Source organism: Prunus mume, linkage group LG8, assembly GCF_029339155.1.
Source record: "Prunus mume cultivar Tortuosa linkage group LG8, ASM2933915v1, whole genome shotgun sequence".
In the NCBI taxonomy this organism is placed as follows: Eukaryota; Viridiplantae; Streptophyta; class Magnoliopsida; order Rosales; family Rosaceae; genus Prunus; species Prunus mume.
The window spans coordinates 18,294,299-18,316,005 of NC_142705.1; the positions used below are offsets into that span (position 1 = coordinate 18,294,299).

At 37.2% G+C, this 21,707-nt stretch overlaps 1 protein-coding gene, 1 long non-coding RNA gene and 1 pseudogene across 3 annotated transcripts; 1 reads left to right on the forward strand and 2 right to left on the reverse strand.

Moving 5' to 3' along the window:
- Nucleotides 1–1,453: 1,453 nt before the first annotated feature.
- Nucleotides 1,454–2,469, reverse strand: LOC148914936 (uncharacterized). The gene is made up of 2 exons (XR_016122511.1): nt 1,955–2,469; nt 1,454–1,843 (listed from the first exon to the last, which is right to left on the reverse strand). It is a non-coding gene; the product is annotated as an uncharacterized LOC148914936 (long non-coding RNA).
- A 440-nt stretch (nt 2,470–2,909) lies between these two features.
- Nucleotides 2,910–4,087, reverse strand: LOC148914937 (agamous-like MADS-box protein AGL82; annotated as a pseudogene). Its single transcript, XR_016122824.1, has 2 exons — nt 4,070–4,087; nt 2,910–3,860 (listed from the first exon to the last, which is right to left on the reverse strand). The product of XR_016122824.1 is annotated as an agamous-like MADS-box protein AGL82 (transcript).
- Nucleotides 4,088–15,769: 11,682 nt separating this feature from the next.
- On the forward strand, nt 15,770–17,082 carry LOC148914938 (uncharacterized). Its single transcript, XM_089043344.1, has 4 exons — nt 15,770–15,866; nt 15,987–16,262; nt 16,482–16,640; nt 16,748–17,082. Exons 1-4 carry the CDS (start codon nt 15,770–15,772, stop codon nt 17,080–17,082), a joined length of 867 nt encoding a protein of 288 aa, XP_088899470.1.
- Nucleotides 17,083–21,707: the final 4,625 nt, after the last annotated feature.

Here is a 21,707-nt window from a genome sequence, read left to right on the forward strand (position 1 = left end):
TTTAACCATTTGCACAATACAAATGCCATCCTGCTCAACAACATTGAGCATCTATTGATGTAGTAGGTTTCGTTTCAGCCTCATTTTGACTACAGTATGTTCTGCTCTTTTTTTCTTTTTTTCTTTTTTTTCTTCAGACCATTTAGAAATTTCATATTCAAGGATATACAGACCAACTCTTTGAACAAGAAGGAAAATATATAAGAACCATATGCACTGAAAATTGTCACAGGATGATGCCATATCTATCTTGTGCAGGAAACAGCCAACACCATATACGGCCTATATTATAACTTGCAGGTCTTACAGAAGATTGACGTTTTTCAAATAGGTAAAATGCGAATATGATTAAATCTAATTATAATCCAAAATTTGATAGAATCTTGAACAACATTGTTGACTGAAACCGAAATGTAAATAAAATTTTGTTCAAACAACAGAACAAAAGATTCAAAATCGAAATATAGATCTGATCATATTTCCACAAGAAATATTAGCTAGTGGAAATTCTTATGGAAAAATTGATCTTTTCTCTTTCTGACTCACCCTTTTTCCTGCCTGATGAGCAAAAAATTCCGCTTGTTCTCTCTCTCTCTCTCTCTCTCTCTCTCTCTTAAATTGGTAACCCAATAACTCCATTGAAAGCTTGTCACGCACGCCCACAAATTGCAGCCATCGAGGGGAGGAAGGTGTATGAAAAAATTACAGCACTACGATTTTTTCGATCCTTGCACTCCATAAAACCCATATAGGTGCCATTATGAATTCCTCAAACAACCAAAATCAATATTCTAATACTCTTGCAACTTAACTAAGAGAGGCATTGTTAGGACTCAAGATTCCACATTGGAAAAATAGCATATCCTATAGTGGTTTAAGAGCTCATGGGCACCCTTTTCTTACAAGCCGGATTTTAAGGACAATTTCTACCCATGAGACATTTGGTATCAGAGCCTAGTTTCACCACACAACTGGGCCCAAATCCACTGAAGGGGCGACTTATAGGCTGAGATTAAAATGATGTTATGTATGGGCAATAATACTCAAGTCATTGAATACTTCTGATAGGTGAGTGAAGCCGTCTCAAAGAAAGGAAAGGGATACCATCAGGTCAGTGTCAGTAGAGTGGGCCAATGAGGATGTTGGGTACAGAAGCCTGGTGGAATGTTAGGACTCAAGATCCCCACAAAAGAATTTGCACCAAGCGCAAATTCAAACAAACTTGAATGGAGATTTTCAAAACTTTCAACCAAGTGAAACTCTTATTCAATTGCATACAAATCAAAATCTTCTCTTGGCTTTGAAATTCAGTTGTTTTTCAGCCAGCAGACTAAAGAAAAGGAGAAAAGACAAAAGACTCTCACAGAGGCATTTCATCAAACAGATACAGATAGTAGAGGCTCAAATTTGGCATATTTCACTATCGATATTCACTGCTTAACATGCGCACACATTTGTTGTTATCTCTATAGGACTGGTTTACCTTCGGCTTCCGAAGGGACAATTTATTTTCTTTGCTTCCGATGGGATTTCCACCATCTCCCTCTTCCGGGTCGAGTTTGCCTCCGAAGGGACATTTGTTGTTTTCTTTGCGTCCGATGGGGACAGGGACAATCCGATTGTTTTCATCGCTTCCGATGGGACAGAGGGACTTATTCCTATGGGACTCTTTTCCTTTCTCAGGATTTACACTTCCGATGGGACAAAGGGATTCTTCCTCACGAGGCGAACTAGTGTGTTAGAGGCAGAATTATAAGGAGTTTACTCACAGCCCAGTGGATCGATGTGGGACAAGCTTACTCACAGCCCAGTTGGTGGAATGGTTGCATGTAAGCCAACCCAGCTGCAGAATTCACAGTGAGTGTTGGATAATGGATGAGTGAAAAGGTCAAAACAATTTTGGAAGTGTGAATAAAAGAAAGAAATCATATCACGGAAGACAAATAAAAAAAACCTTCATTGTCTTGGTGTTGGAAAAATTGTAGTGGATGCATAAAACTCTCAAACAATGTTAATAAAAAGGCGAAGACGTCTATACAGGGGGAAAAAAAAAGACAAAGCTTCAGAGTGTTGGAAAAAGTTTTGTAGACTATTTTTTTCAAAAGTCTTCAGATGGATGTGCTCATTAATTTTTTGACTCACACATTTTGGTCTCTGTCATCGTATTTTGTCAAAATTTTCATAAAAATTTGTCGCGTGACAGCACATGATATAACCTATCAATCCATGACACAACAAAGTAAACAAAGCTATATATCGGAGAAAGAAAATAACTTCAAAAATGAGAGCGTTTCAAAAATTCAGAGGCCACTTATGATAGTGTGAAAGAAAGCTCCATTTGCATTAGTGTTGGAAAATTGTCTATGGACAAGACAAGACCAAAGCATTAAACAACTATGAAATCGGGCATAAAAAGCCCAAAATTTCTAAATCTAACACTCTTTCTCACTTTCTAGAGACAAACTCTAGAACAATCACACTCCTCACAAACGCTACTCAAGCTTAAGCTCTGTAGCTTATTTCTTTTCTTCTTCTTCTATCTTCTTGATTACATAAATGAAGGCTTCATGCCCATATATAGAAATTCCTAGCCGGCATAGTCCAAGCCCACCGACTTGGCTTCTTCATTTCCAGCCACGCTTATGCAACTTTCTAGAATTAGCTATATTATTCTGATACAATATCTAGTTACTAAGTCGGTGGTATTCTCTTCACTTTTCCAGATTTTTCTATAATTATCTAGTTCTAGTGTTACCAAACTTCCATGGGTTGGGCTTTATTTTTCTTGGGCGGATTAATGCGTTGAGCTGGTGTTGATATTTTAACATTTCTCTCTTGAAACCTCTCTCTATAGATTCATATGCATACAGGACTATTGGACAAAACCCCATGCTTTTATTGGACACGAACGTAAAGACCATATTTTTTTATTGACCCCATGAATTGAATAGAAATATGAAATAATTGCTAGGCTCTGGCCTTAAATTCGAGACCTTGACGGAAGGAGAACAAAAATTATAGGCCTATATTATCCCCAGCCAAAAGGTACATCAAAATCGAACTAAACAATACTAGAAATTCGATTACAAAGGATCAAAATCGAACTGAGGTTGTCAAGTTTTCATTAGCTCTTCTCCAATTCTGATCTTGATACCCATGCACTTGGCAACATTGGATAATGCACAGGTGATGGAGGAGACATCAAAGCAGGGACTTGATAGGCCGGCTGCTCATCATGATTAGTATCTTCCCGGACGAAACATTGATTTTGTTTCTTATTAAACCCCATATATCTTTCCATAGAATCAATCTTCTTGGTTGCAACTTGTATCTTAGATTCAAGTGAAGCAATGAGCTTAGTCAATTCGTCCTGCGAAAAATCATCTATTCGATCGTCCCATGTCGGGTACTCCGAAATCTTCTTCCCTAAATTTTACTTTGTCGGGAAATCTTCTTCCCTAAATTTTGAAACTTTGTCGGGTATTCCTCCTCAAAAATCTTCTTCCCTAAATTTTGAAACTTTTCGTTATCCTCATCCACGTGATCTTTCTTGTCCTCATAAAAATCAGACATATCAAAGTCTCTCTTCAATCCAGGCGTGGACGTATCCTTAGAATCCTTGTACTTGTTGAGAATGCGTTTGAATTGAGTCGGATCCCGCGGCCACGTCTCCGGTTGAACTGCCCTCCCCTTCTTTTGATCGGCTTCGTAGACGATCAAGCAAACATCAATACCACAAAGCTTCGAAAGCTCGTCGGCCTTTTTATATATACTCTTCTTTCGATTCCGAAAGGTCATCTTCCGAGTGCCCTCATTAGGTATGAGTTCTAAGCTTCTTCTTCGAGGGGCCACCATATCTTCTATAATTCAACAAAACATAGAGAGACAAAAATTTTGATGTTTAGATTAGAAGAACCCAAGAAAAATAATAGTAGAGATCTAATTGGATCTAGAGACTCTGAACAACTAGAAGCTTCGTTGCAAAACTTTGATTTGAAAAAACAGAAAAAAGAAAAAGAAAACTAGGGTAAAAAAACATAACTCGGATTGTTTAAGTTGAAGAAAGTACATGTGACTTGGGTTTTTCGGAGATCTTGATATGAGAGTGAAGGTTTTTCGGAGATCTTGATATGAGAGTGAAGGTTGGGGTTGTGATTGAGTTTTATAGAGAAGGAAGGAGGAGGCAGTTAAGGAAACTCAATTCAAATGGGAATTTTTCTGGTTTTTTATTTAATTTTTAATATTTATAAAAAAGTAGTTTCCATATTTCATGAGGAAAACCCAAAATATAATTCTACAGTTTCCTATTTCTATTCCACCACGTCTGCTTTCATTCATTCCTAAGGTTTAGCCGTTCTCTTTCTTGCGGACACTTATTTGCGGACAGATAGCAGCCGTTGGATGAAATTGGACGGCTGGATTAAAACATGGCTTTTAATAAGGTTTCACATAGAATCGGTTAAAACAAAACCCATACGCCCATCCTCCCAAACAAACCAGAGACCCATCCTCGCATAAGTCATATCATCTTCTCTCTCTCTCTCTCTCTCTCTCTCCAGATGTGATGTGATTTTCTCTATGCTGCTGATGGTCAAGCTCTGAAACTTGTAGGAAATTGAGGATGGTGTTGATTGAAGAAGAAAAGAATGGAGTGGAAAAAATATCTATAAAAATTGAAAATGGTCTGGAACCTATATTTAGAGTTATACCGCAAACAAATATGTCACTTAACTTAATTTCTTTTAAAAATACATGCACAACAGTTATGTCGACAAGTCAAGTGAAACCACACCGTGAAATAGGCCGCATCATTTGGCCCACGGGCTCATGGGCCGATGAGGGCCCGCCCGCCCATTGTAAAAAGCCTGCCTGGGCCCGTTATGGACTTTGAGATGGCCCATTCCGCCTTGGGCTGGGCTAGGCTTGGGTGTCTAGCCCGGCCCGGTCCGACCACAAAAGCCCAGCCCGTTAGACCCGCATACATGTATAATTATATCACTTAAATCACATATATAATTTGTTTCATTTCATTTACTTTTCTTTACTGATTCTTAGTTATAATTGGATGATTAGCACATTAATTTGTGTCAATTATGAATTCAACAATTATATATATACATATATATATATATAGGATGTACAACATATCACATCACCAAATATAATCATATCACGAAACATAATCGTACCACCAAATATAATCATGCTTTCTTGAACACATTACCAAATATTTTCATATTTATTCATACAATCCTTTAAAAAAATATTTTTTTGATACTTATTATTTTTTTAAAACGTATTACGGTCTAATTATGTAATAACCTCAAAAATAGTACTTTGTTTTATTATTTTTGTGGAAAATCTTATTAAGTTGTGTGACTTTATTGGGTGTTTTGTGAATTGGTTTGATGTGAAAATATTGGAATTAAGTGAGTTTAATCTCAAATTTAGACTAAAATGCCCTTATGATTAAGTTTATGATTTTTTTTAATGAAGTAGGCCCGTTTAGGCCCGGCCCGGTCTGGCCCGATGGGTTTTCTCAAGCCCGGTCCATGGGTCGGGCTTGGGCTTTGAATTTTCTAAAAAAACCTGGCCCGGCCCAGCCCAAGCCCATTAAATTTGGACGAGCCCTACCTTCCCATGTGTTGCCATAGATATCAAGTGAAACCAGCGATGAGAGCTCCCCAAGACTTTCTGGGATGATCCCACTCATTTGATTCCCTCCAAGGTTAAACTCCTCCAAAGATGTTAAATTTCCAATCGATTTTGGGATTGAACCCTGAAGTGAGTTACCCGACAATTTGAGGTATCTTAAGCTTTTAAGATATCCCAAAGAATCAGGCAGTTTTCCTATCAGACTGTTAAATTCGAAATTCAACATCTCTAGTTTAGTGAGATTGAACAACCAAGGAGGTATCATGGATGTGACTTTATTGCTAGAGAGATCAAGAACTATAAGGGATGTGAAATTGATGGAAGGAAGAGTGAGAGGAAGCATGGAAAGTCTACAAGAGGGCAAATGCAATTCAACAAGTGCAAAGGGAGCATATTAACAGCGGGAAGCCAATAAGATGTAGTCTTAATAAGTTTCACTACTCCCAAGTTAAGGTACTTTAAGGAAGAAAGAGTTGCAAGCCACTAAAGGTCAGTCTCATGAGTTCCATAACTATTAAGATTAGGATAAGCAACCTTGAGAGGTTTCCAAGATTAGGGGGAATGACTCCAACAAAAGATAATAAGAGAGATCGAGGTATTTCAGTTTCTCTAGTGATCCAATGAAACTTGGAAAGACACCTCCAAAGGAATTCATGCTCAAATCCAAGTAATCCAAATCTAGGCCTCATCATTTGGCCCGCGGGCTCATGGACCGATGGGGGCCCGCCCGGCCTGTTATGGGCTTTGAGATGGCCCGGCCCGCCTTGGGCTGGGCTAGGCTTGGGCTTGGGTGTCTAAAGCTGCCCAGCCCATAGGCCCGGCTGATTAAGCCCAAGTAAGCCCGGCCCGACCCATCTACAAAAGCCCGACCTGTTAGGCCCGCATACATGTATAATTATATCACTTAAATCACATATATAATTTGCTTCATTTCATTTACTTTTCTTTACTCATTCCTAGTTTATAATTGGATGATTAGCACATTAATTTGTGTCAATTATTAATTCAACAATTATATATACATATATATATATATATATATATATAAGATGTACAACATATCACATCACTAAATATAATCATATCACGAAACATAATCGTACCACCAAATATAATCATGCTTTTCTTGAACACATCACTAAAAATTTTCATATTTATTCATACCATCCTTTTAAAAAAATATTTTTTTGATACTTATTATTTTTTTAAACGTATTACGGTCTAATTATGTAATAACCTAAAAAATAATACTTGGTTTTATTATTTTTGTGGAAAATCTTATTAAGTTGTGTGACTTTATTGGGTGTTTTATGAATTTGGTTTGATGTGAAAATATTGGAATTAAGTGAGTTTAATCTCAAATTTAGACTAAAATGCCCTTATGATTAAGTTTATGATTTTTTTTAATGAAGTAGGCCAGTTTAGGCCCGGCCCGGTCTGGCCGATGGGTTTTCTCAAGCCCGGTCCATGGGTCGGGCTTGGGTTTTGAATTTTTAAAAAACTTGGCCCGGCCAGGCCCAAGCCCATTAAATTTGCCCGGCCCCGCCCATTGACGAGCACTATCCAAATCTTTCAAAACAAGCGAAGAAGGGTTGATCTCACCACCAAATGCATGCTCTCCACGATCATCAAACCAATCGCCACTGCCAAGATCAAGCCTGTTGACACGTCCAGTTATGTTGTTGTGGCCTACACCACTCCATTTGCAGCAATCTTCTCCCACCCAAGACGAAAGCCATCTGGAAGGATCCGTGAGGCCTCGTTTGAGCTTGAGAAGGGCTTTCCTCTCTATATCTATGCATCCTACATTATGATCATCACTGTAGAAACCGAGTTTAATGGTTTCAAGGGATAAAATTCATGACAGTATAATTAGTGAGACAAGGTGGATGGAAGCACTAGCACTGCTATGACCCACGATTCTTATGCAATGGGATGATCGGTAGGACTAAAGATATGAGTCTGCAAGATTTAAGAGTGCAGAGATGCCCTGTATAAAGGAGTAAATGACAATTCAAATGGTTGAGCTTTTGTACACTTCGAATATTGTTCAAAATTATGCGTCGCATACACGCTACCAAGAATGAAAATTTTCCATAATCCCATCCCTACCTACACAAATTGTGTCAACATCGATTAAACGACGTCCAAGTCTCTGATAAAGATAAAATATCGACAATGACATTGCTACGATCATGCATGAAAAGACTTCCGAGTCAAGTTGAGTTGGAAGTTTAAGCCAGATAATGACTTTGAAGTTTAAAGTAGTAATTTCAGTCAATGGGATATTTATGACCACAAATATGGAGTACAAGTCAGATAAATAATTTCCGAAAGAATACTTGCATCACATATTTTTCAAATAAACTATATGACGTAGTCATAGAAGAGTTATTTACACAAACATCCTTTGAGGTTTTTGGATTTTTCACAAAACTCTTTGAGGTTTTAAAAATTACACGAACATTTCCTGAGGTTTTAAATTGTTTTCACAAAACTCATTTTCATTGATTTTTCAACCAAAAATTGATGTTTTTATACAAAAAAATATTCTTCAAATGACAAACTTGTGCTTTGAGATTAGATTGCATATACTTTATTGAGGTTAATTTTGTCTTCTGCATAAAAAAAATTCAATGAAATCATCAATTTTTGAACAAACGATCAACGACAAGAGGTTTTTTGAAAACAAATTAAAACCTTAAGAGGTGTTCATGTAATTTTTGAGACTTGATGGGGTTTTGTGAAAACACAAGAAACCTCAGATGGTGTTGGTGTAAATAACTCGTTATAGATATGGAACAAGAGATCCTGCTATATTTCTTTTTCTTTTTTATATAACAAAACTCTCAAATCCTACGAATTTCATATGAGGACATTATCAAAAATGAAAATTGTTTATAATTTACAAATCAAGCAGTATGCATAAGCCAATGGTGTTTATGTAATATTATAAGATCACAATCTACCACATGCACTAATCTCTACTACCCTTCTCTCCTCTCTCTCCAACAACAACCCACCACCCTATCAACCTCCAACCCGAGCCAATTTCCCCAGACCAATACCTGTACAACCTAGATGAGTACATTGAGTATGAGTTCTAAGCTTCTTCTTGCTTAGAACTCATACAAGAAAGACGTCGATAAATTTATCTTTGCCGTAGTTGTACATTAATTTAATATACGGCGGTATTTTATATTATACCGCCATAGATTTATTTGTAATTATACGGCGCCTTATACGAAAACTTGGTCGTGTTAATTTCTGAGAAAAAAAGCGGCTTTTTTTGACATCGTCGTCTTTACTTTCTAAGTCGGTCTATTCATACCTTTTGTCGTTCTTTGTTGGCTTAGATTTTACTCTGCGGAAATCGTATTTCAATAAGACGTCGGTTTTTTAATTAGGTGTGTCGTTTTTTAGAAACAACCATTGGAATATCCATTTTTTAGGTGTTTAAGTTGTTCTTACACGGCGGTTTTATAGAACGTCGTCTTTTTAAAAACAACGACGGTTTTCGAGGAGCTTTCGTCTTCAAGGGGCCACCATATCTTCTATAATTCCACAAAACATAGAGAGACAAAAAATTTGATGTTTAGATTAGATGAACCCAAGAAAATAATAGCAGAGATCTAATTGGATCTAGAGACTCTAAACAAGTAGAAGCTTTGTTGCAAAACTTTGGTTTGAAAAAACAGAAAAAAGTAAAGAAAACTAGCGCAAAAAAACATAACTTGGATTGTTCAAGTTGAAGAAAGTACCTGTGACTTGGGTTTTTCGGGGATCTTAATATGAGAGTGAAGGTCGGGGTTGTGATTGAGTTTTATAGAGAAGGAAGGAGGAGGCGGTTAAGGAAACTCAATTCAAATGGGAATGTTTCTGGTTTTTTATTTAATTTTTAATATTTATAGAAAGGTAGTTTCCATATTTAATGAGGAAAACCCAAAATATAATAGGGAAAAATATATTGATATAATCACGTTTCACAACTTCAATTCTGAAATGATCACGTTACAAATCCTATTCAGATATAATCACTTGGGGACGTGAAATTACCTAAGTGCCCTCCATATAAAAACATATATATTGTGGAGTTATTGGCCATTGATTGCCGACCTCACACTTCTGACTTCTCTCTCTGTCTCACTCTCAGCTCTCTCTGACGGTTCTCTCTTCCTCTCTCAGCGATTTCTCTCATCGACCACCACCACTCTTTTTCTCCCTCATCGCGAAAACCTAAGCAAGACTCTCTCGTTCTCTCTCTGCAGTAATGTCAGGGTTTGTTGAGGGGTTCTTGAAGGTGAAAGAGATGGTTTCTTCGTTAAATGCTCTCTCTCTTCAACAGTCTCTCAGTTCCCTCTCTTTTCATGTCTTCAATCGACTTCTCTCTCTTCTCCTCTGCTCCTTCAGGGCCTCAAAAAACCCTAATTCTTGGTTTCGGTTTTGACTTTTTTCACCTACTTCCTCCTCATTCTCAATCCTCTCACAGACAAAATTCGTGCTTTTCTTTAGGTGTTTCTGGGATTTCCAATTCGGTTCTGTGAGCCAAACGAGTGATTCTAAGGTGAGTTTTGTATTTGTTATTGACTAGTTTGTCTTTTTGAATGGTTTTCATTTGAGAAGGATAATTTCACTAACCTGTGACTGATTTTGTGAAGTTTAGTAATTAGAGAGATTGGAAATTTTTGTATTTTAACTGTGAATTACTTCATGCTTGGATGAAACTTCTATTGGTCTGATTGATTTTGCTCTATGGATGACGAAGTGCCTCAATTTGCTATTGTCATCTAGGATTGTCATATGTTCTCCTTTTGTTCAGCTTCTACAGACTTTGAGAACTCGCAAAGTGCCTAAGGTTTGTTTTGTTTATTCGATTACTTTGCATTTATGTGGTTTTACTAGAATTGCTATTTGCAAATAACAAAATTTATATAGACTGCTGATCTCAGAAAATAGGAAGCTACTTTGCCTAATACTTGTTCTTTTTCTGGCTAATCACTTAACTTATATGTTGTCCATTTGAATTTGATTTTATTAGGTTGGCTATCCAACATTGGGTGCATTTGCAGAGTTCGTCTCTGAATTTGACGAGCCTAGTGGTTCAAGTTCAAAGAACAAAGATGCAAGTGTTCTTGAGACTGGTAGGCCTTTTAGCCCTGCCATGTTTGAAGGCGTTCTTAAAAATTTTACTCCAGATGTACCAACTAGCATCTTGGGTAGGCCAAGGTTTGTATCTGATCTGGGTCAATAATTTTCTATTCTAGGTTTCTTCTTTTTGTCTTTTTTATTTCTATGTTGAGCCTTCTTATTGCAAATTTAATCCTTGATGGCATTGCTGGCTGAAATTGTAAGGCACGAAAATTGGAATTTTTTTTAGACACATGCATCTATTTGTAGTCACAAAAGTTGTCCTTCGCTGCCACTTTTTTTCTTTTAAATCCCTTATGCACTGTGTCCTTTCTGTCCTTATATTAATGTCTTTTCACTATTATTTCCAAATAAACAAGAAAGGTCAGACATGTAGTGCAATTTTGTTACTTTGTGATTCTCATAAATCTTGTATTGATCGGTAATGGTTTTCCTTCAGTATTATTAGGCTTGATTGATAATTCTCATGCTTTACAATTTGTCTGATGGCTTGAAAAAGTGCCATTGCCTGACATAGCTCATGACTAAAATGCCTGCAGTTACAGTGTCTCCACTTAAATTGTTTATTTTCTGAAAACATGCTACACTCTTTTCCAATTTATTTATCTGGTTGTGGTTTATTACACCTGTTGCAACCCATTTAATGTGAAATAATGGGTTAAACTGAGATATTTTGGAAGTTAACTTGTGATCAGTAAAATGTTGTAACAAATAGGTTAACAATCTTCTGTATTATTCTGAGTTCACCAATATTTTCATGGACCAAGGAAAGAAGAAACCTAGAACACTTCAAGAGTAATTACCAAATGGTTAAATTTGCATTGTTTAGTTTCTTCTCTGTCTAGTGTAAATATTTATGGCAGCATGTCTATTTTCTACTTTCTATTTTAAGTTGCCTAGTGAAACTATTTTTGTTTTTCAGACAAGAAGATGCCCAAGAGTTCCTTAGCTTCATTATGGATCAGATGCATGATGAATTACTTAAGCTTGAAGGACAGCCCTTGAGTATTAATGGCCTCAAATCATCTCTAGTATCTTCTGCAGAAGAAGATGAATGGGAGACAGTTGGCCCTAAGAATACATCTGCAGTAACCAGGACACAGTGTTTTGTTCCTTCAGAATTAAGTGATATTTTTGGAGGACAATTGATCTTGATCTTGGTTTTTCTTTCTTTTTTCTGCAGAGGAAAGACGAACTTTTTTTAGAGAAGGGTGGGTGACTATCAAAGAGCATTATGTCAGGCCTCCAAGATGGTGGAAAGAATTTCATCTTCAAGATGGACGCAGACTTATAGTCATCAATTTGTTGCAACTTCCTCCAGCATTGTACTAAAATGCTGGATTTGGAATCAAAATTTTGTTACTCTTCTTTGAGCCAGCAATTTGTATATTGTATTTCAAGGGATATATATATAATGCCATAGTCTGAATAAAGTTGTATTAATTTATGCCGAGCCATCCTTAGCTTGGGGTGGCTATCATTATCAGTATAAAATTTTGTAAGGAGAAATGTCTGATATAATCACTTTCTGTTTCTTTATGCAGTTTTTTCTTGACAATTTCTGTTTTTTTTCCCCTTTTCTTTTCAGATTGCACAAGAAAAAGAAAAGCCCCCAACTTGTTTATTGTATTTTTATTGCTTGTCTATTGTTACTTTATTGCTGTCATATTGTTTTTGTGTTGCATGTCTGTTATCATTTCATAATCTATATGCCATTACTTTTGTATTGCTTTTTGGTTGGTTTTCATAATTAATATAATTTGTTGCAGGGAAAGCAACTATGAGTTTGATTTATAAAAAGGACGTGACGTCATTAATGGAATCACATTCTTACAATAATAAATAATCAATAAAAAAGCCATAATGGAATCACATTCTTACACCAATAGCTGAACACAAATCAATCATATTGAAGATATACATATACTGTGCTTGTTGTACCTTATTTATATGATAATGAATAATGATTTGGCATTTTCCTTTACAAAATAAACTTACACAATCAAGCGTTTTCTTTTACAAAATATCCTTATAAGTTCCTTAACAAGACAGACTTGAAAAAACAGGTGATAAGGAAACAAATATAAGTGCTACCACAACACTACAATGGCAATATGATGACAATAGAAATGCAATAGGGGAGCAATACAATGGCAATACAAAAACTTCACATTTCCCACTATATGTTCATAATCTACAACATTTTATAGAAAGGACATGACGTCCTTAACGTCCTTAATGGAATCACGTTTTACACTCCTACATGGTCAAAATACCCTCGAGCAAGGAATGGGCTTTTGTAAAAGTTGAGGATGTAAAAGATGTTCTTGACTTGAAGATGGATTAGTTACTAGCCAAAGGCTTCTTAGGAAATTATTTTCCTTTCGCAACTCTCCAAGAGCTAATTCATAAGTGACATAGGCATAACATGACACTTGAGTACATTATGAAAGAGAACTCAGATAAATCACCAAGATAATTATCCTTCATAGATTAAGCCTAACTCTATCTCAGCATCTTAACATGTTGTTGGCGTGCCAAACCTTCCCGTCGATGTGAGCTCTTGAAGATCAGCCTGTTATCCCACACGTTCATGGGCATCCGACAAGCCACTCCATCCATTTCATTAGGAATTGATGATCTTTTAACAATACCTTCTAAGGGGTGGCTAGTCCAAGATGCTGAACAACAAAGTTTTATTTTGGAAAAACACCATCATTATGGGAATGTGTAGAAAAATTACGCTATTGAGATATGGTATGCTACAAGTGAATATTTGCGACAAGAAATGAATCCTAATTTTAGGATGTAATCCAGTCCATATGATGTCCTTTTCTGCATCCCAAGTACACCAATTAGTAGGTATGAGAGGATTAATGTCGGATCCACAAGGACAAATGATTGATTTACCTATTCAAAGCAATTTACGTAGGACCTGTCTTTAACAGAATATATCATTTCTTGTTATAGAGTTGTGGATCCACATCGGAGGATATCTTACACGCAGACTTGTTGAAGTAGTTCAACACATTGTTGTTGAGAACAGATTGTGGCACCATCCGAGGCATTTTGAGTCCTTGGGATGATCCTTATACAAACGCGATATATATATAACTGCATTGCCGTTAGAAATCAAGATATTGGTATTGGACTTGTCAATCGATTCATAACCCTTCAAACACAACCAATATCCGACACTTGTAAGAGTACATCTTGGATCTGCGAATGTTATGGCAGGAGCCCCACTCATGGCGACTGGTTGAATTGGGAGAGTATTATTGTCAATCTATTACCGGCACTCAACTAACATTAAGAACTTTTCATACCAGTGGAGTATTAACATGTACGAGCCTTCTAATGGACACTTGATGGGCACCCTAAAGCCAGACATTCCACCAAATAAGATACGAATTACCAATATATTTATATTACTTATATTTCTAATACCGGTAACTAAGATTTATATTTATCATAGTAACTACTAAAGAGAATGACAATTAGCAACTCATAACTCCCTAATGCTATAACTCTTAAACTGCTATAACTCATAATAACTCTTCTAACTCATCCTTTAGTTTAGTTCATAGATAACTAAAAAGACTTTTAATACCTAATAATACTTTACTAACTAATTAGAATTCTATTAATAATAATCAGAATATCAATAATAATAAGACTTTAACATAGGTTGTAAAAGAAAAGAGTGAAGCTATGAGGAATAAAGTAACTCGTGCAAAGGAGAGGAGGTTTGAGCTCCAACCACTTTGACCATATTTTTTTATTGACCCAATGAATTGAATAGAAATATGAAATAAATTGCCAAGCTCTAGGCCGGCTGCTCATCATGATTAGTCTCTTCCCGGACCAAACTTTGATTTTGTTTCTTAGTAAACCCCATATATCTTTTCCATAGAACCAATCCTTCTTGGTTGCAACTCAAAGGCCACCTTCCGAGTGCCCTCACAATTTATTTTCTTTGCTTTCCGATGGGACTCTTCCACCATCTCCTCTTCCGGGTCGAGTTTGCTTCCGAAGGAACATTTGTTGTTTTCTTTGCCCCCGATGGGGGACAGGGACAATCCGATTGTTTTCTTTGATTCCGAAGGAGAGGGACTCTTATTTCAACGTGACAGAGGGACCTTTTCCGATGGGACTTTTCCTCGGGGAGGGGGACTTTCCGATGGGACTCTTTCCTTTTTCTGGATTTAAACTTCCGATGGGACAAAGGGATTTTCCCCCACGAGGCAAGGTTACTCACAGCCCACTTGGTGGAATAATTGCATGTAAGCCAACCCAGCTGCAGAAATCAATGGAATCAGAAACCGAGTGTATTTTTTTGGAGATTCACTATAATACTCAATATAGGACTCCAAAAATGGGTATATGACTAAATATCTCTTCTTTCTTTTTTTTCTCCTTTTGCTGTCAAAATCAGAAACAGTGTTTCGTTTATATAAAGAAGCATACAAGAAAATCAAATACAGAAGGCACTTAAAAAATTAAGCTTCACTGTGAGTGTTGGATAATGGATAAGTGAAAAGGTCAAACAATTTTGGAAGTGTGAATAAAAGAAAGAAATCATATCACGGAGAAAATTAAAAACCAACCATTGTCTTGGTGTTGGAAAAATTGTAGTGGATGTATAAAACTCTAAACACAATTTTGAATGTTAATAAAAAGGCGAAGATGTCATTACAGGGAAAAAAAAAAGGCAAAGCTTCACAGTGTTGGAAAAAGTTTTGTGGACTATTTTTTTCCAAAGTCTTCAAATGAATGTGCTCATTAATTTTTTGACTCACACATTTTGGTCTCTGTCATCGGATTTTGAAAAAATTTGTCGCTTGAAATAAACAAGGAAGGTGAGAGGAGAACTATGAGGAGATCAAAAGGATCACAAGTAACTTAAATGAGACTTGGGCTAGGGAGGAGACATACTGGCACCAGCGATCTTGAGTAAAATGGCTCAATGAAGGAGACAGGAATACTACTTTTTTGCACCACTCCACCATTGCTCGACGGCGACAACACCGTATTCTGCGAATCCAAGGGAATAATGGCCAGTGGTACTCCGGGCAAAATGCTACAAGACGAGTGATTGAGGAACATTTTAAGGGTCTTTTCTCAACTGAGTGTGTGGAGGAATGACTTGGATATTCTATCTTGTGTGGATCCTGTTGTTATAGAGGACATTAACACTACATTATTACAGGAAATCTCCTCTCAAGAAATTAAAGATGCAGCAATGCAAATGGGATCTCTTCAGGCCTCGGGGCCGGATGGGTATCATGGGATTTTCTACCAGCAGATCTGGGACATAATCCACAGGGAGGTTCAAGGCATTGTGAAGGATTTTTTTGCTGAAAGTTGTAATCCCACTACCCTAAACAACACCAACATTGTATTAATCCCCAAAGTCCCAAATCCTGAGTTTGTTACTCAGTATCGCCCAATTAGCCTGTGTAATTATTCTTATAAATTATCTCAAAAGTGATGGCCAATAGACTGAAACAGTTTCTTCCCAAGATAATTTCCCCTGCTCAAAATGTTTTTGTCCCAAACCGACAAATACAAGACAATATCCTTCTTGCTCATGAGGCTTTTCATCTGTTAAAGCTTAGAAAGTCCACCAAGTTATATGCATTGGGCATGAAACTGGATATGAATAAAGTGTACGACAGGGTTCGAATGGAATTTTTTGGAGGCCATGATGAGGAAGTTGGGCTTCGCTAATAAGTGGGTGAGGCTGATCATGAGCTTGGTCAAATCTGTGGAGTTAGCTTTGGTTATTAATGGCAAGCCAAGAAGCTATTTCAAGTCTACCCGTGGGATTCGTCAAGGCGATCCCCTTTCACCATATTTGTTCCTTTTTGTAAGAGAGGCTCTATCTTCCTTAATAAAAAAAAAGCTTGTGATGCATAACTATTGCAGGTCTCTTTTTTTGTAGGAATGGCCCGATCCTTTCTCACTTACTCTTCACGGACGATACCTTATTGTTTCTTAAGGAAAAATGCTCAAAATTGTCGCAACATGATGAATCTTCTAAATGGGTACTGCAGAGCCTCAGGGCAACAGATCAATTTGGGAAAATCTAGTGTTTTCTTCAGTCCCAACACTCCCGACGACTTGAAAAGAGAGCTAGGAACTATCCTAGCATGCATTGTTACTGGAAAGTACCTAGGCTTGCCTACTCTTTGGGGCAGGTCAAAAAGTGAGGCTCTGAACTTTGTGAAGGAAAGGTTGCTGCGAAAGATTGGAGGATGGAAGCACGAGACATTCTGATTAAATCAGTCGCTCAGGCGATTCCAACTTACCCCATGGGAATTTTTAAGTTCCCCAAATCCTTCCACAAAAGCTGGAACATGAGATTGCTAGGTTCTCTAGTGGGGTCTAAAACAGGATGAGACAAAAGTGCATTGGATCTGTTGGGCTACTTTGGGGCTTCCAAAGAATCAGGGAGGCATGGGATTTAGAGATTTTAATGATTTCAATTTGGCCTTGCTAGCCAAACAATGTTGGAGATTAATCATGGAGCTGAATTCCAAATGGGCTCAACTCTTGAAGGCTCGTTATTTCCAGGAATGTAGTTTCTTAGAGGCAAAGAAAGGCAGTCGTGCTTCATGGGCTTGGGCAAGCTTGCTTGAGGGAAGAAAGATCATTCTCCAGGGAGCTCGGTGGCAAATTCTAAATGGTAGACAAGCAAAGATTTGGACAGACCGTTGGATTCCCTCCCTTCACGATGGTAAACTCCACCCCCACTTACAAGCCTCAGTTGATCCTAACACTAGAGTGGAAACTCTAATTTATTGGGATTCCAAATCTTGTAACTTCACCCCGATTCAAGCTTCAATTACTGATGAGGAGAAGCTTGCTGTCCAGCTTATCCCTATAGGGAATGGAAGGGAGGAAGGCGATTAGTGTGGCACTGGGAAAAGAACGGCAGATTCTCTGTGGGATCTGGGTACCATTGCATCCATGCCCTGCAGGTTGAGACCACCGCCAGAAAAGCCTCCACCTCATCACGGATAGACCCCTTGGTGTGGAAAAATATTTGGAAAGCTGAGGTCCCGCCAAAGATAAAAAACTTCCTATGGCGTGCGACCCATGATAGGCTACCTACGGCGATGGCTCTCCACAAATGCAAAATTGCTCGAACCCCATGATGTCCTATATGCCAAGCTCATGAGGAATCTATTGAGCATTTGCTCCTCTTTTGCCCGTGGGTCGAATTGATTTGGTTTGGATGCCCTCTTAATTATAAAATTGACAAGAAGGGAATTATCACCTTTGACCAATGGTTGCTTAAATGTACCACGGATGGGTTCCAATCTAAGGAGGAAAAAAGGCGCATATCTTGCATTATTGCTGTTACTTGCTGGATTATTTGGAAATCAAGGAATCGTTTTGTCTTTGATCAATGCAAACCACAACCTCTCTTGGCCATCAAAACCATTCTTTCTCAAGTGGAGGAGCTGGCTGCGTTGAATAACTAAAGGAATGTGAGGAGGCTTTGCGAAGGACCCTCTCCAAATCCTACCTTTTGGACAGCCTCGGATGCCCTATGTTATTAAAGTTAACTTTGATGATGCTTGGTTGGCATCCTTTGGCAAAGCAGGAGCAGGTCTTATTGCACAAAATGCTAATGGTGAGTTCGTGGGAGCGAAATGCCTATCCTTTCAAGCGGAATCTGCGATCATGGCTAAGGCAATTGCTGGTTTGGAAGGTTGCAAATAGGCATCTGAGCTGGGCTTATCTGAGGTTTGCTTTGAATCTGACTCCAAAGAGCTGGTTGAGAGCATGAAAGGAAACATAAAACGTGGAAGATGGAATCTATACCCACTTCTATCAAGGATTCGTGAATGCAACTCCATCTTCTCAAACTGTAACTGGGCATGGACTGGTAGGAAAAACAATGAAGCGACATATCACCTTGCGTCGGCACTATCGAGGTCGAGTCCGAAAGTCCGGATATCCAGGCCCCCACCTCTTCTGTGCATATCTTAAATCGTGATGGTCTTCCCTGCCTCCTCGAGCCTCCACATAGCTTGCGCTGTTTCAAGATGGCCATGACTCTCTGATTCTGGATTGTCGTACCATTCCCATTTCGTGGGGCTCTTCCTTGTAGCAGCTTGTATGAGTTTTATTTGAGTTTATGGCTTTACATGCACTTCTGTTATGTATCATGGTTTGGTTTTTTCCTTGTTCTTTGAGTTGTAATCTGTTTGGTTTGCTCTCCTGCTAATGAAAGCTTCTTATTAACCACACCAAAAAAAAAAAAAAAAAAAAAAAAAAAAAGACAATACATGACACAAAGTAAACAAAAGCTATATATCAGAGAAAGAAAATAACTTCAAAATGAGAATGTTTCAAAAATTCAGAGGCCACTTGTGATAGTGTGAAAGAAAGCTCCATTTGCATTAGTGTCGGAAAATTTTCTATGGACAAGACAAGACCAAACCGTTCAAACAACTATGAAAAGCGGGCATAAAAAGGAAGAAATCTTATCAGAGAAAGAAAAGCTTCAACACTGCGTTAGTGCTGGAAAAAATTTAGTGGATGAATAAAAGTTGATAACAATTCTCCAAGTGGTTTGCCAATTTTAGTGGATGAAGAAAAATTCAACACGGGCTACAGATAAATCTGTATGCTTGTCATCTTCATACTCCTGGAGAATGATTTCTGATCATGCCCTGCAAACATGGAAACAAATTTGAACATTATATATATATATAAAGGAAAATTTAAGTCTCGTGTGATTAAAAAAGACCTTGCATGCACGGAAGCGCATACGAAGAAAATAGTATAAATGAAAGAACTTACAATAAATTAAATGAGCAAATTGTATTCTAGTAATGCTGCACCAAGAGTATCGAGATAGTTGAAAATGGAACATAGAAATGGAGATTTACTTATTCCTTTTCCACGTGTCATCTTCTTATTGGCTAGCAAAATATGTATTCCCACAATTAGTGTGGCATAGTGTACCCAAGCAATGGAGCAAGAAAAGAGCCACGCACAGGATTGTGTAGATGCTTGTTTTCTTTGCTTCCGATCGAAGAGACCTTTTTCCTGTGGGACGAAGGGATTGTTTTCGGATGGGACCTTCGGGTCGAATTTCATGGATTTCAAGGACATTTCTTTCCAAATGACGTGAAGAACATGTAACATACACATACATACAATTTTATTGAGGGATACCTTTAAGGGTCTTTTTAATATCACTAACATATATACATAAATACCGAACCTAAAGATACCTCGAGATCCCTCAAATAAGGATACCTTTCAGGGTCCATTACGATTTTTTTTTTCAACAATTATTTTCATGTCATTATTAAGAGATCATCCTTACAAAAAATTAGATAAATTGAAAATCATTTAGACATCTAGTTGTAATCAACAAAATAGACGAATATGGTTTTTCAAGACAACACTAAAATAACTACCATTAATTAACGATCAAATGATTTTGAATTCAAGTGATTTTTTTTTTTTTTTTTTTTTTTTGCAGAGATGATCTTTGAGGAAATATCGAAAGAAACCAGAAAGAGGATGATGATGGAGATCTGATGCCAAAATGCAGGTGGAAATCTGCACCGAAAAGCAGGTGGAGATTCAACGTCGAGACGCAGCCGCCTGTGATGGTTGGAGGAAAATTATTATAACAAAATGAAGACAAGTGTTCTTCCTCCCCTCTCTAGGGATTTTTTGTTGGGAGAGACCTTTATGTCTTGTGAAAATACAAAGATAAATTTAATATTAAAAATAATTTTAAACTAAATAAACTAGGAAATTCTCTATGGAAGATTGCCGTGCGGATAACATGTATCCCCCCAATTTTCCTCTATGTTTACAATGGCAAATCACTAGGCAAGAGAATATTTCCGTAGGGAGTGTTCTTCCTCCCCTCTCAAAGTGAAAACGGCTCTAGGATTGTGTGTTGGGAGAAAAGGGGTCAGGGTTAGCAATAGTCCTCATATGTACTAAAAAACTTATGATAATGTGGAAAACATTATACAAAGATAAATTTAATATTAAAAATATAATTTTAAACTAACAAAACTAGAGAAATTCTCTAAGAGAACGTCTGGAAATTATTACCGAGCGGATGCCATGTTTACAATGACAACCATTCAAATAGGAGAATTTCCGTAATTTTGTTACTATAGCGTATTAGGCATTATTATACTTATGTGGTTTGGCTCATTATCTATTTACGGAACCCATAAATTGAATAGAAATATGAAATAATTGCTAAGCTCTGGCCTTAAATTCGAAACCTCGAGGGAAGGTGAACAAAAATTATAGTGCTATATTATCCCTGGGCAAAAGGTACATCAAAATCGAACTAAACATGACTAGAAATTCAATTACAAAAGATTAGATACACTGAGGTTGTCAAGTTGTCATTAGTTCTTCTCCGGATAGTGAAGCTGGAATTCATGCTCTTTCCAATGATCAAGATTAATTTAGAAAAAGAATGTGGAAATACAACGAATTTACATTGTTTTAAAAACTAGTATTCTTCAAAATTATCATATGGTTAGTTTAGTCCCTAATTCTCGAACCAAATGGGACCACCCATTCATTTTTGTTTGGACATCAATGACATGATTGGGACTATAAAGAAACAAAGAAAACAAATGAATTTCAAATTATTCTTTGGATATAGTTATTTCAAATCCATTTTGAATATGTGTTATCATCTAGTTAGTTCGTATACATTTAATCTAATTGAGTTCTTGTTTTTGTAGCAAATTGTTGTCAAATCCAAATTTTTTCTTTCATATCAATCAATCCAAATGGAGCCTAATTAATACTGTACACAGTCTACATATTGCTGGAAAATAACAATAAATAAGAAGGATGATTTGGCAGCATTAAAAAAGAAATAGACATTATCTCCA

What these genes read in the sequence shown, in the direction of transcription:
- LOC148914938 (XM_089043344.1), top strand. Translation starts at nt 15,770, where the DNA reads ATGAAGGAGACAGGAATACTACTTTTTTGCACCACTCCACCATTGCTC. An exon ending in GTATCGCCCAATTAGCCTGT is followed by an intron (nt 16,263 to 16,481) that starts GTAATTATTCTT and finishes AGTGTACGACAG; the next exon opens with GGTTCGAATGGAATTTTTTG. An exon ending in TACCCGTGGGATTCGTCAAG is followed by an intron (nt 16,641 to 16,747) that starts GCGATCCCCTTT and finishes CTTTTTTTGTAG; the next exon opens with GAATGGCCCGATCCTTTCTC.